We start from the raw sequence: 21,246 nt of genomic DNA on the forward strand, positions 1-21,246 counted from the left end.
ATTATGTGTTATCTGTGTTAGTTATACATTTGCTTTAGTGGCTTCCTTTGAATGGAATACAAATTTAGGCTTATAGTTCTAAAAAAAAAACTGTTCGGAAAAGAATCTCATTGAATAATATACTAACTTTTTTTTTTTAGAAGTCACAAGTTCAGATCTGCTCTGCACTAAGTTCTCTACTACTATTTGAGAAAATTGTAAAAGGGGAAAAAATTGGTGAGTTTCTCCAATACCCAAATGTCTGAAAAGCACATTCTCCTTTCTCATCCCAAAGATTACAAATCTGCTATTGAAACCTTTGCGAGGATATGAAAGCGGCTTGTGATGTGCGGATCTTTTCATAGCCGGACTGATTCTAGTGAAAGATCACAAGACTAAGATCTGTGCAAATCCAGATGTTCGTGTGGGGATCTTTCACTAGAATTAATCCGGCTACAAAAAGATCCAAACGGCACAAGTGGCCGCCTATTTCCACATTTGGATCCCCATGAAGGATCAGAATGCACATTCCTACCCATGATCACAAAGGCCCATCTATCAGGGAGCAAGTAGCGCAAGTCCATCCACAGAGAGTCACTTGGGAAATAGAGATTTAAATAAAGCGTCATTGTATTTAAAATGCTTCTTCAAAGTATCGTGTTTTAGCAAAAAATCACCGTTAATATGGCTCCCACCTCTCCTTTTTTAAATGGATACAGAAGAACTATATCTACCACATCATTAGATACGTTAACATCATCTCTCTGATTCCCCTTGACAGCTCGCACAACTACAAAAAAAATGTGTCTGAGATCACTGTAGACCATTTCTTTAAATTTAAAACATAAAAAGACGCTATTTACAATTGGTGATTTGTTAGTTCTGTTTATTCTTTGTGAGTTATACATCTTTTTTCTGGGAGCATTAAAGGGACAAAAACTTTCAATATTCAGATAAATCATGTAATTTCACAAAACTTTCCAAGGAACTTCCATTATCAAAAGTTGTACAATCTTTTCATATGCACACTATCTGAGGCATCAGCTTCTACTGAGCATGTGCAAGAGTGCACAGTATATATACGTATATGCAATTTGTGATTGGCTGATGGATGCCACATGATACAGGGGAGGGAAAATGCCATTAAAGGGACAGTCAAGTCCAAAAAAAAATTTCATTTTTCAAATAGGGCATGTGATTTTAAACAACTTTCCAATTTAATTTTGCTTTGTTCTCTTGGTATTCTAGTTGAAAGCAAACCTAGGAAGGTACATATGATAATTTCTAAGCCCTTGAAGGCCGCCTCTATTTTATTTAATTTTCACAGCAGGGGAGAGCAAGCTCATGTAGGCCATATAGATAGCATTGTGATCACGCCCGTGGCTAGTGGCAGACACTGCACTAATTGGCTAAAATGCAAGTCAATAAATAACTAAAAGGCATGTGATTAGGGTCAGTCAGAAGATGCTTAGATACAAGTTAGTCACAGAAGTAAAAAGTGTATTAATTTAACAGTGTTGGTTTTGCAAAACTGGGGAATGTGTAATAAAGGGATAATCTATCTTTTTAAACAACAAAAATTCTGGTGTTGACTGTCCCTTTAACTTTGAAATTTGCCAGAAAATATTCTACTGCTTATTTAAAATTCAAAGTAAGTACTAGTCTTTGTATTGTGTATTTGTCAGTTATTCTACTGTATTTAGTGGTCCTTTAAGTCTTAAAAAGAAGGTCGACATAGGCACCCTGGCATTATGCTGAAACAACCGGACCCATGCATGTGTGCAACTCATTTGACATATAAAGTGCTATTGCATTGTCTTTTTATTATTCATTTGATGATTATGCAATACAAATATTTAGTGGACTTTTAAGCTATTTAATCCATCTGCGCCTCCCCCCTATCCTTATAAAAGCATTAGAATCACTCACCTAGTCAGATTAGTAATATGAGGGTAGTTCAGGTTCAGACCACGGAGTAACTCTGACAGATCCTCATAAGGTCTGTAACGGTACAGATCAATCTCACCAGAAGTGGAAAGCAAAAGGTGTTCAAGGCCATTTTCAGCTGACAGATCTTTAATTAGAGTTTCAAACTCCTTGACATTGGGGTCGGTAATTTCAGGCTCTACAACAGATACTTTTCCCTTATCTTCTTTGTGTAGATCGGATAATATGACAGACCGGAAGAGAGTGAAATTTACCAAAACAGCATCGTCTTCTGTTACATTCACAGTTTTACTCTTAGGGATGTATCTAAGGTAAAAAAAAAATAAAACAAATAAACAGTCAAAAAAATATATCATGTATCATGTCTACAAACCTATTTAAAATGTAGGAGTCAGTAAGAATATTTAGGAGCCATACAGTGGTCAGTGGCTCCCTTTCTCCTGGGTTTGTCAAGCCCTACATTAGAATAACTATAATGATACTACAGAAGTTAACTACAATTGTTACATTTGTGCCAGTTCATATTTAGGAGAATAACAAAGTTACAATACATAGCTGCAGACCGTATATAACAAGCAGCGGTCATCAGAGGTGGCAAATTTCAATCTCCCCGTTTGGACGAGACCGGGGAGATTGAAATTCGCCATCTCTAATTGACAGCTCCTGCCTGCAAGTGATTGGCTGTGCATGGGCATGAGGCGAGATTGCACGCGAGTGCAAAATAGTGCTTGTGTGCAATGCTGAATCCTGTCAGGGGAATTCAGCCTGCCAGTATATGCGCCCCTGTCCGCCGCAGCTTGATAAATCGACCTCTTAATGTAACAATATAGCTAGCAACTTACAAACACAAACATCATGTCTGATAAAGAGAACAAAGTGATTTCCTCTCAATCTTCATCGTCCAATTTTAGAAAAGATAAATAACACATTTAAAAAGACAAACGCACCCACAGAGATGGTAAATCTCTTCTCAGGAAAATTTAAAAAGTAGTCAATTATGGGTACAAGAACTCTGGAGAAGGACACAACAAATATAAGATCAATACGAGTCCATGTCCAGAGTCTATTAATGACACCTCTATTAGACTATACCTCTAATTTTAAATGGCCAGAGTGGAATGCCTTTGTGATAGATATTCCAATAAAAGCCCAAGTCCTTTAGCTTGTTTAATATAACGATGACTATCCTCAATACTTTCAGTCACTGTAAAATCTTATGATAAAGTGCTCTTTGATTCCACAAAAAACACATGCAAGCAAACCCCATCTATAAACTTCTGTAACAATGGCTGCATAAACCTTTGGCTAAAGAAGGCACAGCTGGGTACATGTAGGTGCAAGAACAGATGTGACACAAAAAAAACATCATCATGTAGTGCCCTGGATAAAATAATTGATTTGAAATATTTTAAATGACCAACAGAGCCACAAAGGGGCAAAGCTTCTAAATAGCAAAAAGAAAATGCTCTTTAAGGAATTACTGTATAAACGTGTTTGGCCCCTGCAAAACGAGATAAAACAAATAGTTTGTCAGCTCCAGAACAGGAGAAATGCACTGATGACACCTAAAAGAAAACATCTTGTGAGCCAACAACAAGAGACAAATATGAACAATCACCAGCTAGCTCCCAGTAGTGCACTGCTGCTTCTGAGCATAAACAGAAATGTCATTTTGAGCATTATCTCCTTGGTTCTTCACTAACTGGGGAGATTTGTGATCTCAGCTCTGTGTTTACAGGTTATTTGACTAATCATCTACTTACAATATATATGAGATGCAGCTTCTAATGTCCCTGTATAAACATCATATCCCCTCCGACCTCTACAGAATAATAGTTACTACTAAATTAATAAACCTGAGATCCTAAGTATCCTTAACCCCTTAATGACCAATGATTCCATCATGGAACAATTGAGCAGACAGAAGCTGTGTCCGTTAAGGGGTTAACAGGCCAGATGGGTAGGTCAGTGCTTGTGACGGAGTCACTAGTGCTCAGGTGAGGAAATCCTTTAAAACTGGTTTGCTAGAGTTACTGAAGGATTGCAAATGAGAACCACTGAACTATACACTACACTTCCTAGAGTTTTGCTGTCATGATTTTTAAATGCTACTGCAAGACCTCTCTGTCTAGTGATTTGTCATGGCTGCATATATGTGAATAAGAAAAACAGACACGGAAAGAGAATGGAAACTTCATAATTGTACAGTACCAGGAAGTTATACAAATAGCAAGTTGAAACATATGATTTGTGGATAATGTTTAATACATTTTCTTAAAGGGACAGTCTAGTCAAAAAAACCTCTCATGATTCAGATAGTGCATACAATTTTAAACAACTTTCCAATTTAGTTTTATCTTCAAATGTGCTTTGTTCTCTTGGTATTCTTTGTTGAAAGCTAAACCTAGGTAGGCTCATATGCTAATTTCTAAGCCCTTGAAGGCTGCCTCTTTTCTAAGGGCATGTTGGCAGTTTTTCACAGCTAGAGGGTGTTAGTTCATGTGTGCCATATAGATAACATTGTGCTCATGGAAATGGAGTTACCTAGGAGTAAAACGTTTATCAATATAAAAATTCTGGAGTGGACTGTCCCTTTAATAATAATAATACATATAATAAATATCTCTGATTAAAAATATTTTAATGAATTTCTTTTACAGAAGCTGCAGGTTGCATCCTGCTAAGGAGTTGTAATGTGTTAGGAGTAAAAATGTTTAACTCAAAAGAAAGGCAAGTACAGGAGAGTTTAACTCTGTGAAAAGCAAGTGGGCTAAAAGGGGCTACTCCTATGTGGTTTGTTCCTAGAAGAATGCACAGGACATATAAACTTATTTAACATGCACCACCTTACAATTTAATTTGTTGTTAATACAAAAATAGAAGCCGATAACATACACTTCATTTACTGCCATATGACAAGCAAAAAAATTAAGTTAGTACTAAATACAAATCTATATGGTTATTATTCAAATAAAATAAAAATATGGATATCTTTTCACTTCTTAGAAGAATACGTACCCTCTCGCAGAAGCTGTGATTTTATATTCTCCTGGTACCAGCAATCTCCAATAATCCCCATCCTTGTCTGATGTGACAGGGTGATCAATGTCAGCTACACTAATCGTGGCATTTAAAATGCCTCTTCCATCTGTAGCGTCCAACACAAATCCTTTGACACCTTTATGTACCTGGATATGAAAGCAGTTTAGTGTGGTCAAATATGAATAGTTGAAGATGACATTTAAAAAGAGGCTTAAATGTTTAACTTACCTGTTTTATAAACTGCAGCAATGATCGATGGTTGTTTTTCCAATAGGAAGGTAATTCTGCAGCCACAGGATACTTCACACAGCCAAGCTCAATGGTCACTTCAAAACAATTTGTGTTAAGGTAATTCCAGTCTTGCATTCCCCCTAAAAAAGGAAATGTATATATTACTACTTTCATAAAACCGTTCCAATCCTGTAGTCTGTCTAAATAGGGCGATTTGTAAGTTAATAAACTGTGAAAAACAGGACAGGCTAACAACAAGCATTATTACTGGTAGGTATAGAAGTGCTGAGATATTTACACTTCAGAACCGCAATAAAAAAATTGGGAGAATGCAACAATTAGATCAATTTAAAATGAAATCTTAGCACATAAAATGATTAAAGCACTTCAATGAATATTATATTTCTAGTTCTAGCTCCATTAGGTTATCTTCATGTTGCCTGTTTTACTCACAAATCGTTTAGAAATAGGTTTAGAGGGTGGCATTACTGTGAAGGATAGGTGACAAGGCATTGCTACCATGGGACTAAAATATCTATCTTTATTTTGGTTGCCAAACGAGTGAGAGACATTACACGTTTATGCCACTGGAGCTTTGCTACAACACCAGTTACTGATGACACTCATGGGAACGTAAAGTCATGAGCATGCGCTTTACACCACAAACGTTGTCAAAACTCTTACCTGGTACGTTATACCAACTTGCACCATTAGTGATACCATGTGGGAAATTTTCACCAGGATACATGTCCTTACAGGGACTACCTTTATACATTCTGTTATTTTCCTAAAATACACAAAAAAAATCACTGAGGCACTGGATAGCAGGTTAGTAAGGTTTATGTATTGCTAAACACACAAGATATATATATAAGATATATATATATAAGACATATATATATATATATATATATATATATATATATATATATATATGTATAGATATTAAAAGGAAGTGAAACCACATAAGGTACATTTATCAATGCTTTTGTATTTTTAAACAAAACGCATGTTACAAGTATTTAGAGCGATGCTGTATAGGATCAAATGCATATGCTAGACTATACCAGCATTTAACAGGCATTATCGGTTAGTAATTACATTCACATGAATTGTTGTATTCACAACCATAGGACATGGTTCACTTTGATTGGGATTGGTTGTCACTAATTGATTGGGGGTGGGGTTTATGGGTATTTAAACCCCTAATTCTCACAGTGTAAGTTGTCTGAGGAAGGGGAACGTTGTTCCCCCGAAACGTCACTAAGAAAAGTTAATTTTTTAAATAAATATATATACACACACACACACACACATATATATATATATAAACATAATTATATATTTTGTTAAAACGGCCATTGGTACACGGCCAGATCTGGATAAGATTGCAGGGTACCATCTATTTGCTGTTCTTCACTCCAGAGAGCTCTTTTGAATTGTCGCCTCCTTGTTTACCTAATCAACTGAGTTACATAAAGCACACATTTTAAATCTGCTTTTTCCCATAGCCATACAAACTATGGCACACATTTTTAGTTCTGCTAGTGTAGTGGGCTGCACCTCACCCATGTGCCATCCCTGGTATTTATCACTGGCAATCAAGGGGTTTGGTGTAAATTTAGATACCCCTAGTTTTCAACATTTTTTTTTTTTTTTTTTGTAAGAACAAGTCGTTCCACATAGTTTTCTTTTTAGGAGCAATTGCATAAAAAAGAGTCACAGCACTTAATGGAAACAGGAGGACATAAAACTTGAGTTAAAATAAATACTAAGATCAACAACTTTTATGCAAAACAGTAAAGGAAGTAGTGTACATTAAACATAACTTGTTGCATAAAGATTGGAAACATTCTTGCTCAGATCACAAAGCATGTTAAAGCTGCATTTCCATTTAGGAACACACAGTGTCACTGGAGTAAAACAAAAAGATAGGCAGAAAAATAATAATTGTTTTACATCCATTAGAAACTCAGTCCAACTGACTGACTAAACAATATGCTAGGCAACAAAATCAAAAACGTAAGGAAATTTATTAAATTAGAATTTTATTACAACTTCAACCATTTTGATGCATTTGAATGACAGGTAGAATGTTATCCTGACAAAAACTGCATTCCTATTTTCAGACACTATTTAGGATATCTTGTGTTTTTCCTAAATAATATGCTATGAAAAGTTTTCAAAGATTTTTGATATTTTAATGAAAAAACGAGAGTCATTAGGGCATGTTCGGCAGTCTACTAAAATCCTGTAACCTAACCTGCATCTCAGTGTTTAATTGCCACATTGGGCTTGAGACTTAACGGATTAGAGGTTACAAACCTGCTATGTACCTAACTAGGTATAGCCACACATAAAAGTGTACTAATTGCTGTGTTATGGAGCACAGCTAGTTCTTGCTTAGGTAAGTTACCACCTCTAAATCTGCAGTTAAAATATGTCAATAATTAGAACATAGGGAACATAACACTGGATGCTTAACCAGCTCATCACCTCTAGGGCAGAGAATGTGGTTTCATAGTTGTGAACAAGCCCTTAAAGGGACAGTCTAGTCCAAAATAAAACATTCATTATTCAGATAGGGCGTGTCATTTTAAACAATTTTCCAATTTACTTTTATCACCAATTTTGCTTTGTTATCTTGGTATTCTTAGTTGAAAGCTAAACCTAGGAGGTTCATATGCTAATTTCTAAGCCCTTGAAGGCCGCCTCTTCTCTCCGGGTATTTTGACAGTTTTTCACCACTAGAGGGTGTTAGTTCATGTGTGTCATATAGATAACACTGCTCACGCACGTGGAGTTCCAGTGAGCCAGCACTGATTGGGTAAAATGGATGTCTGTCAAAAGAACTGAAATAAGGGGGCAGTTTGCAGAGGCTTAGATACAAGGTAATCACAGAGGTAAAAAGTGTATTAATATAACAGTGTTGGTTATGCAAAATTAGGGAATGGGTAATAAAGGGATTATCAATCTTTTTAAACAATAAACATTTGCTATAAAAGCATTGGACAATATTAAGGATGCCTATCTATATTATAAATAAAGGCTCTCTACAGACTAGGGCCAGACATGTAATAATAGACAGCAGCAGTGCATCAGTATTCAGTATACTATTTCACTAAGCCTTACCTTGGAATATGAGAGTGCAAGTTGCTGGAACACTGCATCATCAGGGGATTTACTGTACATGGACACGCCTTTCTCATCGTCATCATAAGGATAATTAACCACAAGGGATCCTGCAAACAGTAGTATAGAATTAGGAACCAGGACATGAAGACACAGGTGGTTTTCCCATCTAAGGCAAATCTATAATACCAATAAAACACTAATTGCCTGCTCATGTAGTCTTTACTGCATTAAATAAAATATCAGAAGAAAACAACATAAGCATTATTTGAAGCTTGCCTGCTTTTATATTATAGCAATATGAACTTTGAGAAATTGATTTATCGAATATATAAATCGTGGTAACTATTACTCCTAATAAAAGTTTTTCAAAGGTGGAATCAAAGCAGCTGTGTAAAAGGGAGGGAACGTTCCTTGACTAGGCCTGAGAAACTCTAAATGCAAGACTTTTCGGGGGAAAAAAGGAAATAAACTGAAATTTTGCAATTGTGTGAAAAGAATACAGCTTATTAGAAGCTATATTATGCCTCCCCCATGATCAAATCAAAGTTAACTTTAGAGAAAAAAACCTTTAGAAAAATAAACAAAAATTCAAGTAAAGTTCAAAGGTTGTGAGGACGGAGGAACAAACAAATGGAAACTTTCTGCTTTTCTGATATTGGTAGAACTTAAAGGGACATTGTACACTAAATTTTTCTTTGCATAAATATTCTGTAGATGATCTATTTATAAAGCCCATCTGGGTTTGTTTTTGTAAAAATGTATAGTTTTTACTATTTTTAAAATAACATTGTGCTGATTTTCAGACTTCTAACCAAGCCCCAAAGTTTTAGATGTATACTGATGTCTGACTTCAGACTGCTTCTGTTTATATAATGAGTCTTTTCATATGCAGGGGAGGGGGAAGGTTCTGCTCTCAGCCCATTTCAGTGGGTGTCCCAGGATAATCTCATCAACAGTGCTAAATTGGGAGCTTCTAAGTAAGTTTTTAAAAAGTTTTATACTGGGCTTTTATATCAGCACCTGTGCATATTCTTCTCTATAGTAGTATCTATTACATGCAGTTGAATGAAAATTTGTGTATATTGTCCCTTTAAAGACACTAAATACAGTTAGTCAAAATCAGGTACCATCCAAAAACCTGTAAAAGAATTTTAGATTAATCCAAACATTACCATTATGTAATAGAAAACTTGGTGTACCTATAAGGTATGTTATGAGTATTCTAACAGCGCTGTTACATAACGCGAACGAGATCATAAATCCAACATTAAAGGGACATTATACACTGGATTTTTCTTTGCATAAATGTTTTGTAGATGATCCAGTAATTTAGCCCATACAGTTTTTTTTGCTTATTTTTAAATGTATAATTTTGCTTATTTTTAAATAACATTGCTCTGATTTTTAGACTCCTAACCAAGCCTCTAAGTTTTAGAAGAATACTGATGTATACCTCCTCCAGCTTGCTTCTGTTTGTGTAAAGGGTCTTTTCATATGCAGAGGAAGGGGGGTGTCTGCTATTTCCCACTTGCAGTGGGTGTTCCAGCTACTTTTTAACAGAGCTAAATTGGGAGCTACTAATTAAGTTTTTAAAAGGTTTTATACTGAATTTAGATCAGTATCTGTGCATATTATTCTTTATAGTAGTGTCTACTACATGCAGTTATATGAACATTGGTGTACACTGTCCCTTTAAGCATCTTGTCTCACCCTGTATTTTAGTCACACATAGAAAAGATTGTTTATTTTTTAAATTGGAATAGATAAAACAAACTCAGAAATTATATTCTTGAAAGTAACTACCACCAACTAAGCACAGAGTGTTGGAAATGCCTTATTCTGTTAGCAGCAGAGGATCACCAATGTTCTGTTACTCTTTTGCCTTTGTAAAAAAAACACAATTTATGTCATGGTCATGGTTATGTCATGGTTCAAACAGGATGACACACTGTACACTGTCTTTGCATAAATGTCTGGTAGATGATCAATTATGAAGCAACCGGATAGCATTATGAAGTAGCCGGGGGGCACAAATTAATTGAATTGCACAATTTAACATAAATATATTTAATGGTAATATGTGCAAAAAAAAATAACATTTTTAATATGAGCTAGTTTAATATTGGCTAACATTTTAGCACTGCATTTATATAGCCCATCTGGGAGGTTTTTTTTGTAACAATGTATAGTTTTGCTTATTTTGTAATAACATTGTGCTGATTTTTAGACCCCTAACCAAGCACCAAAGTATCAAACGTAGATCCAAGACTACAGACTCCTGCTTGCTACTGTTTGTGCAATGGGTCTTTTCATATGCAAAAGAGGGTTTGCTCTTCCTCCTTTCTTAGCCCCTTTCAGTGTGTGTCCCGGCCTAACCTCTTCAACACTGCTAAACTGTGAGCTAATTAGTACGTTTTTAAAAGGTTTTATACTGGATTTTTAGAATAGTATCTGTGCATATTCTTTTTTACAGTAGTGTCTCTCACATGCAGTTATATGAATATTGGAGTATACTGTGCCTTTAACAATCAAGTTGTTCCCAATACCTGGAATATATATTCCCTTGGATGTGTTAACATGATCTTCCATAGAAACTTTAATTAAAAAAAAAAAAAAAAGTCCTAAACTTTTAAATATTACTCCAATATCTGCAAAACAAATATTAAAAACCGATTTAGTTTCTTTTAACATGCTATTTAGAAGTCCAAAGCCAAGTATTATTTTTACAGATTATGCACTTGCAACAAATGTGAACCACCATGTTAGAATCAAGGATACAACACTTTCAGGTTTTCTGTAGAACTGAAAACTAGAACAGTGTTCTCCTTAGGACCTATTTAACGGGAGTAAAACCAACTAATTTTGCTGACAACTCAGGCTAAAATTTAAAACGATATTAAGCTAAAATTAAATGTTTTTCAATGTTTGTTACACAAATCATCATTAAACCATTTTATGTTAAGTTAAATTATACAATTCATGTGTGCTTTGGATAGCTTATGTAATGTTTATAAATAAAAGAAAATGTTAAAATATTACAAAGTAATACACTGTTGTGACATTTCAGGAACTTAATGTTTTGGAGATTATATATATATAGGCCGAAACGATCGTCTAGGGTTGTCATGTTCCTTGTTCAGAGGAGAATTGCCTGGAATTTCGGGGCTGGACTGACCTTACTTGGCGAAATCAGACTGATATACTTTGGGAAAGTTTTCCTCTGTGAAAAGCACACTGGTCTAATAGAGGCTGCTCCCGGGTGGTAAATCGCCATAGAACTAGCTGATGAGCTGTTATCCATTCCTGGTAGAGCGCTTCTCTCTTCGTATGCATATATATATATATATATATATATATATATATATATAATCCAGGACACAAGGGCCTAATCTTAAAGGCACAAGTGACTCCCTGGCACCTTGATTTATCAAGCCTTGCTATAGCACCTCTAACATAAATACTGTTTAATCTTGCATTTTGACTTAAAAAATCAAATATATATATATGAAAACAAATTATATACAAAAAGTCTAAAGAATGACTTCTTTTTACCTCCATGAAGGTTTGCAGACAGAACAAACGGATAGGTTTTTAGCCAGCTCATCACTGCTAAAGTCTCAAGTTGCGGAGGGTCTGTTATCTGGAAGAACTGGTCCGGGAAGTTCCGATTCAGGTCATAATTATTACTGTTGTTTCTACCGACTACACTATCACGGTCTCCTAAAGGAATACAAATAATTAAAGTCATTCTGTGCCACATCTGTAACCAAATAATGTCAATACTAGAAGTAATTGCAAAATATTTCACTGCTGAAAACAAAGAAAAAGAAAGCTGATAACAGTCTCATTGTGAAAACTAATATTGTCTTACTACTTAAATAAGAAGAAAAAAAATACAATGATTTTATAGAATCCACCCACATATGTAGAAATTTGAGAACTATATTTGGCTTTTAATTGGCAAGCATAACCATGAATGCCACTTTTAATTGAAGTCTGGTCGAATGTGATCTCACAAAAGAATACAGGTATCAAGGCTCAAGTAATTGATAATTTTGTTAAACCTAACATGAGTATGACCTTCTTCCTTCCACCTGTGACCTTTTCCCAGAACAATTTCTTAAGGACACAGACTTCATTGTATTATTTTGCACAATCCATTTATGTATGCATATTTGAGAAGAAAAAAGAAAAGACAGCAGTTTTTGCATTTTCACCTTCTCGTGACTTTTCATAGCCATCAGGGTTCATAGAAGGCATTATGTGGATCCTGGTGTTCTGGACCAATTGTGTGACTTCTGGGTCAGATCCATAATTCTTGCATAGGTACTCAATAAGGTTTAACAGTAATTCTCGCCCAACTACCTCATTACCATGCATGTTCCCAATGTACTTGAACTCCGGCTCGCCTGAAGAAATAACAAATGTTAAGTGACAGATAAAAGAGAAACAGGCATATTTAAAGAATGTCAATGGTTACCTTGTCCAGTGCAACATTCATTAAGAAGCAACTGGTGTGGTGCTAGACAGTGAGTCCTTGAAAGAATATTTAAATAGCCACAATGGTTTGTCAGATTTATAACAGCAGTCAACAAACCTGGTTGCAGTTGAGACCAAAATCTGAAGATTAAAGAGATATAGAACTCATATATGCCTGCTTTTTCTTAAGTTTACCTCTGTAAAGTCTGCTTATCTATGTATCACGTAGTGGCTACAACGTGTGCTACATTCTTAAAATCCTGGGTTCCCTTAAAAGGGACAGTCAACACTAAAATTGTTATTGTATAAAAAGATAGATAATTTCTTTACTACCCATTCCCTAGCTTTGCACAACCAACATTGTTGTTTTAATATACTTTATAACATTTTAACCTATAAATTTCTGCCCGTTTCTAAACCACTAAAGGCAGCCTCTTATCACATGTCTTTTTATTAGCTTTTCACACCATAGAGGGTGCTAGTTCATGTGAGCCATATAAACAACATTGTGCTCACTCCCATGGGTTGTGGATTTCACTGCACTAATTGGCTAAAAAGCAAGTCAATAGATAATAAATAAAGAGTCGTGATCGGGGGGGGGGGCTGTCAGAAGATGCTTAGATACAAGTTAATCACAGAGGTAAAAAGTATATTAATATAACTGTGTTGGTTGTGCAAAACTGGGGAAATTGGTAATAAAGGGATTATCTATCTTTTTAAACAATAGAATTTTTAGAGTTGACTGTGCCTTTAAATCTGTTTATGTTATACAGCAATTTCTTAGATCAGTGCAGGAGTTCAGTGTTGTATAGTGATGTATACAATGCATATTTAAACTGTTCATTTCTTCTATCATGAAGATTAAAAAGCACAGTAATCACCCTGTAAATAAAAGATATTTCTGTTGTCTTGCAATAGAATAGCATATTCACCAGGTTTAAATATTTTAAAGCAAATTAACATCTTTATTTTTCAATAGCCAAACTACACCCACCACTTGCCTTATTTGGAGGCAATCTGAATTTGAGTATGCAGATACAAAGTGGTTATCAGCTTAAAACAATTACAGACAGATATGTGGCAAGGTTAGCAGTAAGAAGCCTGCAAAGCGGTTTTACCTACATAGATTGGTTTGACCTACTTTCCACAAGTGCACAGTAGATTATTTTTTTTTTAAATCCTTTAAAATAATCTGCAGAGGGTCAGCAATTAAAAGGGACAGTAAAAAAAATGTTTTAAACACATTTTAAACTAATTTCCACCCTCTATTATCACATTTTCTTTGTTCTCTTGGTATCCTTTATTGAAAAGTAAACTAGGCAGGCTCAGGAATAACAATGCACTACTGGGTGTTATCCGAACACATCTGGTGAGCCAATGACATAAAGCATATATGTGCAGCCATCAATCAGCAGCTATCTCTCAGTAGTATATTGCTGCTCTTGAGCCTGGCTATGAGTACGGTGTCCAACCGAAACGCGTTAGCCTTTTCTGTGAGGCACTAAAAATATGCTTATCCTATAAATTTTAATAGAGAAATAAAAGTTACTTTTTATATATACGGACTCCCGGCATTTCTTTGTTTCATTGCCTTCAATTGCCAGTCAAGCCGGTGGAGTTCATTGCTGCATCTAAACCCTGCCACATACCCTATCCTGAGGTGAGAGGGATCCCCAGCTGAGCCCAGAGAGAGACCAGCAACGTCATCACAGCAGCACGACACGCCCATCTGCAAGCGGTAGACGGACCAAGGTTCCGGGTGGCCGTCGGCAAAGCACAGAGGTGAAACGCTGGTTTGTAGCCAGCAATTAACCTGAGCAGCATACGTTTTGGGATCGTAGACCACGGAGCCTGGTAAGGCACATTTTACCCTAACTTTCACACGATCGCTATGTATGGCATTGGAAACCGGGCTCCTCTCATAACAGATGGGGCTGTGTTTTTCTGGATAAGTAAATATCCCAACACAGAGTTTATTCGGTGACTGTTTGAAATACCTTCTTGCTTATTTGTTAAAGACATTTTAAACAAATGTCCACCTTCTATTATAACATTTTCTTTGTTCTCTTGGTATGCTTTATTGAAAAAGTAAACTAGGCAGGCTCAGGAGTAACAATGCACTACTGGGAGCTAGCCGAACACATCTGGTGAGCCAATGACAAAATGCATATATGTGCAGCCATCAATCAGCAGCTAGCTCTCAGTAGTATATTGCTGCTCTTGCCTACCTAGTTTACTTTTCAACAAAAGGATACCAAGAAAACAAAGAAAATTTGATAATAGAAGTATGTTGGAAAGTTGTTTAAAACGGTTTAACCTATCTGAATTATGAAAGTTTAATTTTACTGTCCCTTTTAGTTGATTTTGGCAGAAGTATAAGCTCCAAAACATTACCTGGTTCATGTCTGCCGGGGTTGTCAGAAATTTCCATCACATAAAGTTCCCTAGATTCTACAGATTTGCCCACGGAGTAGAGGCGCGTGATTATTGGGTAATCATTGTTGCATTTCCGAAGAAAGATTTCCATATCAGAGTAGTGGTGATGCCTGAACTCAGTAGGTTGGATGGGTTGCAGGGGAGGTGCACTGCTTTCTGCTTCCTCAATAATGGAGGACGTGGTGGCAGGTTCAGGTTCAGAAGTAGTTTTCTCTGCGTTGTCAGACAATGCAACAGAGACTGTAGGATTAAGTGGGAAGTCAAGCAAAGTTGCAGGACCATCGTTTACTTGGACGTCCAATCTAGTCTGTGGTAGGTACCTGGAGAAAACAATTACATAAAACCTGACTTTGTAAATGGAAGTTTCTGACAGAGTACAAAACAGGTAAAGCTTTTCAAGACTTTTTATTTACACATTTCACCTTTAAAAAGGGACATTAAACACTTTGCAATGTAATATAAAATGATAAATCATATATATATATATATATATATATATATATATATATATATATATATATATATATATATATATATATATATATATAAAATAAATTCTGCAATATACTTTTATTATTTATTTTGTCTCCTTTTCCTGTAATTTCATTCTGAAATGGCAAGCTTTTCAGTTCCTGTTCGAAAAGGAAGAGCAGAACACAGTTATATTCCACACAACCGTTGGCTGCACACTCTAGTGACCTATTTATAAAACTGTCCCTAATTGGTCACAGCAGAGAAGGTAACCTAAGTTACAACATGGCAGCTCCAATTGTTTTATAGACACTAAAACTTTACACTTTTCTCAAACAGCTAATGAAACCCTAAAGGGAAAGACAGGTCAAAATTTAAATGTGGATGAGTGCATTTGAATATGGAATAGACTTTTGCAATATACTTCTATTAGCAAAAATGCTTCTAGTAAAAGTAATTACTGTTTTTCGGTGGCATACGCACATATCCTGTGAGGGCCGTGCACCAATAATCAAACACTACACATTCTTAGAGAGTCAGCACTGCAGTGGCTTGTATGACACAACTTAAGTCTTTACAGATGCAATACACACCATCTTTAGCTCTCTGAGCTTGAATATTGGTGCACGGCCTTTACAGGATATGGTACATATGCCACAGAAAAACTAATAACTTTTACTAGATGTACTTTTTGCTAATAGAAGTATATTGCAAAAATTCTTCTATTCTATATTCTAATGTACCAGGTACATTTCAATTTTGCCTTTCTATCCCTTTAAAAAACACATTTACATATTATTACTAAAAATTTTCTTTGAATGCTTCATTCTATCTTGCATTTATTGAGTGATTAATGTCCCCTTAAAGTATGCAAAGTTTTGTGGTCATTTGATAGGCTTTTCAACAGGAAAAGACCATAAACCCCCAAAATGGTTAAAACGAGCACAACAAAATATAGCGATTAAATATATTTTATAGTCTCTGATTTACCAGGATTATTTACTTTCAGTGAAACCTCTTTAAAAATGGTCACCAAAGGACATTTGTATACAGGCTTATGTAGAACAATCATAAAAGAGAAGTATAAACAGGTAATGACAGCAAAAAAAAAAAAAAAAGTTGTTACATCACCTTCAAATTACGGCTAAGAGCCTCAGATTATGGTGCACAGTAATATCAGAACAAGCTAATCAGACTGACTATAAACTGGAAGCTCCTTATGGTCTATGAAAGCAGGTGACATTGAATTAAAATGACAATATTACAAGGGGGGCGGAGCTAGCCACTGGAGAGTAGAGACGTGTTTGCCTGTAGCTCTCTCCTGCAAACTAATCAAACTTTATTATATAGCAGATTAAGTTGTTAAAATTTTGTTTTTTCTTCTCTCATATTACTTGTCCCACTAACCTTAAACACTCCGGACTTGGCTGAAGATATTTGTGGGGCATTTTGCACGCAGCCCTAGTATACTACTGCCTCTCTGCCTGAAGGTGCTACCAGGGGTGCCGGAGAAGGGACCTGCTCTCCGGAGGGTCGGGGCTCCGCTCCGGAGGGCTAACTGACACTTCCTACAGAAGAACGAACAAGGGCACCTACCCCTCATCAAACCTACCGGACAACAGAGTCTGACCCCCAGACACCTACCGCAATAAGGTACAAACCGCTCCTTGTAACTCTGTCCTACCTCCAGCTCTGACTTGCTCCGGAGGGCCGGGGACCCGCTCCGGAGCACTTGTCGGCTGTGAGGCACCACCTAAGCATCGGATACCCATTTCCTCCTTGTCCAGAGGAACTTCAGGAGCCAACACACGCGGGAGTGCAGATGACCTGATCTGCGACCTGAGAGCCCTGTAAAGACTGACGGCGAGACCTGCTCCGGTGAGGTGTCAGGGGGAGACGGCGATTTAGTGGGTGAGGTGCCGGAAGACCAGTTCTACCCCTCGAGGCAATTAGTGTTTTACCTACCTGTTGGACCAGCCCGGGAGGGCGCGAACGGCGGCCATATTGGGCCCTTACACTATCCGGACATCAGTGCCTGTTTGACTCTTGAGGCCCTTGTAGTGCTGATCCACCTGCAGCGAGAGACTCCCCTCATATGGTTGAGACCCTGCAGAGAGTCGCTAATCCGGGATATTCTGAGGTCGGGTGACATACCGGCTTTGTGTTAAGAATTCTGACGCACTTCAGGCCCTGTACTACATTGGACGTCCCTGCTCCAGGGGCCTAGAATCTGATCCTCCATCATCAGTAGAGGAGTTGCTGCCCAGCTGCCCTGCTTCAATTGGTGAGACTGTTCCTTTATATCTCTTTCACACTTTTAGCTAGGTGTTGGGGGGCCTCCTCACATAACGTTTTATTGCTCAGTCTGGGGAGAGAATCTAATAGAGGGGGTTTGAGCTGCCATTACCCCTTTTGAATTTTTGTGGCTGACGCAGCCTTTTCTGGAGACTAGACCCTTACTAGTGGAGGTCACACTGACACCCCTTGAAGACATCCTTGTCAGGAGTAATACTACCAACTTCCACAGCAGGCTTTTAGGGGAGTTATCCCCATTGAGTACTAAGACGCATTACACAGGCCCTGTCAGGACATTCATCGCCTGCTCACTCTGCCTCCACTTAGGTGCTGCATTCATTGAATCCATTCATTAGAAGCCAGATTTAAACCATCTTTCTAACGTTAGGCCAGCCCCAGGCAGAACACCCTAAGATTCTCCTTGGACAGTTAAGGAACTCAGTGCCTTCTCAGTCATGCATAAAAGTCTGGTACCTGATTTACATAACACAATTCTGCAGCCCATATAGCCTGTGTATATGCTCTAGACTGTTAACAAATATTGCTGCTGTGTCACTTTGCATGTCTTTGGCCCTACTTTACACAGCCTGACTTTTCACACCAGCGGGTCTTACTGCATTGTCAACTTATCGCTGCTGCGCCAGCTTATGTGTCTTTGGGCCTTGGCTCAAAGTGGAGTGTTGTGTTATTCTGCTATTTGCCTAACAACTTTCATTTACTGCAGGTCCTCTTCATGGTAATAGTCACACCTGTAAATTAAACTACTGTATACCTAAGTGTCGGTTTCTCAAGACTCCCCCTTTCCGGCCTAGCTAGTCTAGGTTGGTCACTTCCACTTCCCCTTCCTTTGGGTCGTATCCCCCCTCCCTGAGTCAAAGAGTATCCTAATAAACACTGAACACTTAACCCAGGCACATAATCATACTCAAAATACTGGTGCCTTCTGCAGCCTTATATATTATACTAACAGGTCCCTTCATAAAGTAAAAGTCAGCTGCTGCGTCAGCATATGTGTCTTTGGCCTACTGGCCTAAAGTGGAGTGTTGTTATACTTGACTGTCTGCCTAACCACTTATTTCCTGCAGGTTTTCTCCTTCACAGTAATACTTATTGCCGTTAATTAGATAAGTGTAACCTAAAGGTGTAACTCCTCAAGACTCACCCTTTCCGGCCTAGCTAGTCTAGGTTGGTCACTTCCGCTTCCCCTTTTCCCTTCCTTCGGGTCGTATCCCCTTTCCCTGAGTCGAGAGGAGGCTCTGGTGGCCTAGGGGCAGTTTGCCCAGAAACGCTACCCATAGGGTAGTGTGTTTGATACGCAAAGTCTATAGCAGTACAGGCTCTAACCACTTTGCTCTGCTGTGATGTACATTGAAAATATGTAAGCTACTCTTTGATGCCAAGACCCCAGTCAGCCAGATAAAAGCAGGTCATTATAGTGCCGTCTTGTATCTACAAACCTTACTGAATATCCATGCAGGCACACAAAATGCCTCAAACATTCAAAAGAAAGCAAAAACCCCATAACACCCCTAAACGCACAGTGGTGGACCACTTTAGCAAGCCTGTCTCTAGGTCTCAGGCTGGTTCAGATGAGGAACTCACGGACGCTAGTAGCTCAACCGAAACCCCTAGTGGGGCTACCCTGATCAAGTCTGTGGGGCGCTCATTACGTTCAGAAACAGAGGTCAACAACAATCTTATGGACTCCATCACCACGCTTCTGGCTTCCCACCATGATTCCCTATCTAAAAAATTTGATTCCCTCCAGCTGCGTCGCCTCTATCAACCCTATACCAAGTTGCTGAGAGATAAAGCTATAAAGTACAGATGGGGGTTCCCTGTTGAGCTCCATATAACCAAGGATGGCCACCAGTTCACAGCCTCCTCCCCACAGCAGGCCAGAGAACTCATGCAAAGGTGGGACCTATTACCGCCAGATCCACCTGATACCCAGCATCACAAGGACGCTACCAAGGGGTTGAGAGCATCGGCCCCAGAGTGGCGACCTCTCCCCCAAAGAGCGGGTAATGTTCAGAGAAAATCCTCACAGCCCTCTGGTAAGAACCCGCCCACACGCAGTATTTCTACTCTTGTGCTTCATGAGTCCCTCCTTGTTCGGCACTCTATACTAGACCCTGTGCGGGGAGTCACTCTACTCCCTCTTGAAGGTTTGGATACCCTCTTCTCTGGTTCTCCCTTCTTTTTTGTTATTCTAATGACCTAGCATGGATAACTTTAATATTTTTCCTTATATGGTTTCTTCTTCTTCACGTTACTTTTACTATATACAATGATGCATAAGTGTTAATATGCCACCTAATAACTGTTACCACTGATTGTTGTTTGTTTGTTGTTTATTGATTAGAGAGTCGTACTTAAAGAGTAGAATTATTAACACAAGTGTGAGTATTAGTGTGTGATCCAATTGCTATTCTATACATAATGGCACTGCTTAACTGTTAATTATATGTTTAGCAATGTTTTAATTTGGTAATGTTTCGTTCTTTGTTGAGTTATGTATTTGCCACATGTGGTTCTTCATACACTACATTTAGAGTGACATATACGACATGGATAGAGGAAACTTGACACTTGTAGAGACTTGAAGCATAAGCCAGAATGGCTGACTGGGGTCAGGACTCACACGCCTGCCTCCCCCCCACCTTAATAGTTGTGCTCTCTTACAACTCCTAGTAAGAGCACTCATTGAGATAGTGTAATATACACATCGTTAAATAACCTGACAGTTTCTAAACAACAGATACAGACTATAGAGAGTGAATAGGTTCACCCACCCCCCTCTCCCTGTCCCTTTGGTAGTCATTCCCCCTCCCATAACCGTGGCCACCCTTAATGCCCAGGGATTAAATTCCCCTACCAAGCGAAGTCTTCTATCTAACTACCTGACCTCCCACAAACTACATATCGTGTTTCTACAAGAGACACATTGGGATAAAAAGGCGCGACCGTTTCGTAACCCGACACACTATCCCATATGTGAGATGGCTTCCTTTTCAGAGAAAAAGAGAGGGGTAGCAATCCTGGTGCATAGAGATGTTTGTTGTGCCATAGAATATGTTGACCGTGACCCTGAGGGCAGATACCTAATTTTGGTCTGCACATTAAATGGAATACTTTATAATTTGGCCTCCATCTACACCCCAAACGCCAAACAGATACCATTTCTAAGAAAGTTTTTGAGGAGACTGGGCGAAGTTAGGAGGGGCCACT

General features: G+C 37.9%; 1 protein-coding gene across 1 annotated transcript in view; it reads right to left on the reverse strand.

Moving 5' to 3' along the window:
* Positions 1-21,246, reverse strand: part of CPD (carboxypeptidase D) — a 266,314-nt gene that overhangs the window by 74,306 nt on the left and 170,762 nt on the right. Inside the window, exons 5-12 of the mRNA XM_053706136.1 lie at positions 15,208-15,569; positions 12,552-12,743; positions 11,887-12,054; positions 8,332-8,441; positions 5,884-5,986; positions 5,197-5,339; positions 4,945-5,114; positions 1,909-2,232 (exon numbers count right to left, since the gene is read on the reverse strand). Of these exons, the coding sequence (XP_053562111.1) occupies positions 1,909-2,232; positions 4,945-5,114; positions 5,197-5,339; positions 5,884-5,986; positions 8,332-8,441; positions 11,887-12,054; positions 12,552-12,743; positions 15,208-15,569 (1,572 nt within the window). The remainder of the gene's footprint in view (positions 1-1,908; positions 2,233-4,944; positions 5,115-5,196; positions 5,340-5,883; positions 5,987-8,331; positions 8,442-11,886; positions 12,055-12,551; positions 12,744-15,207; positions 15,570-21,246) is intronic.

Source organism: Bombina bombina, chromosome 3 (assembly GCF_027579735.1).
Source record: "Bombina bombina isolate aBomBom1 chromosome 3, aBomBom1.pri, whole genome shotgun sequence".
NCBI lineage: Eukaryota > Metazoa > Chordata > Amphibia > Anura > Bombinatoridae > Bombina > Bombina bombina.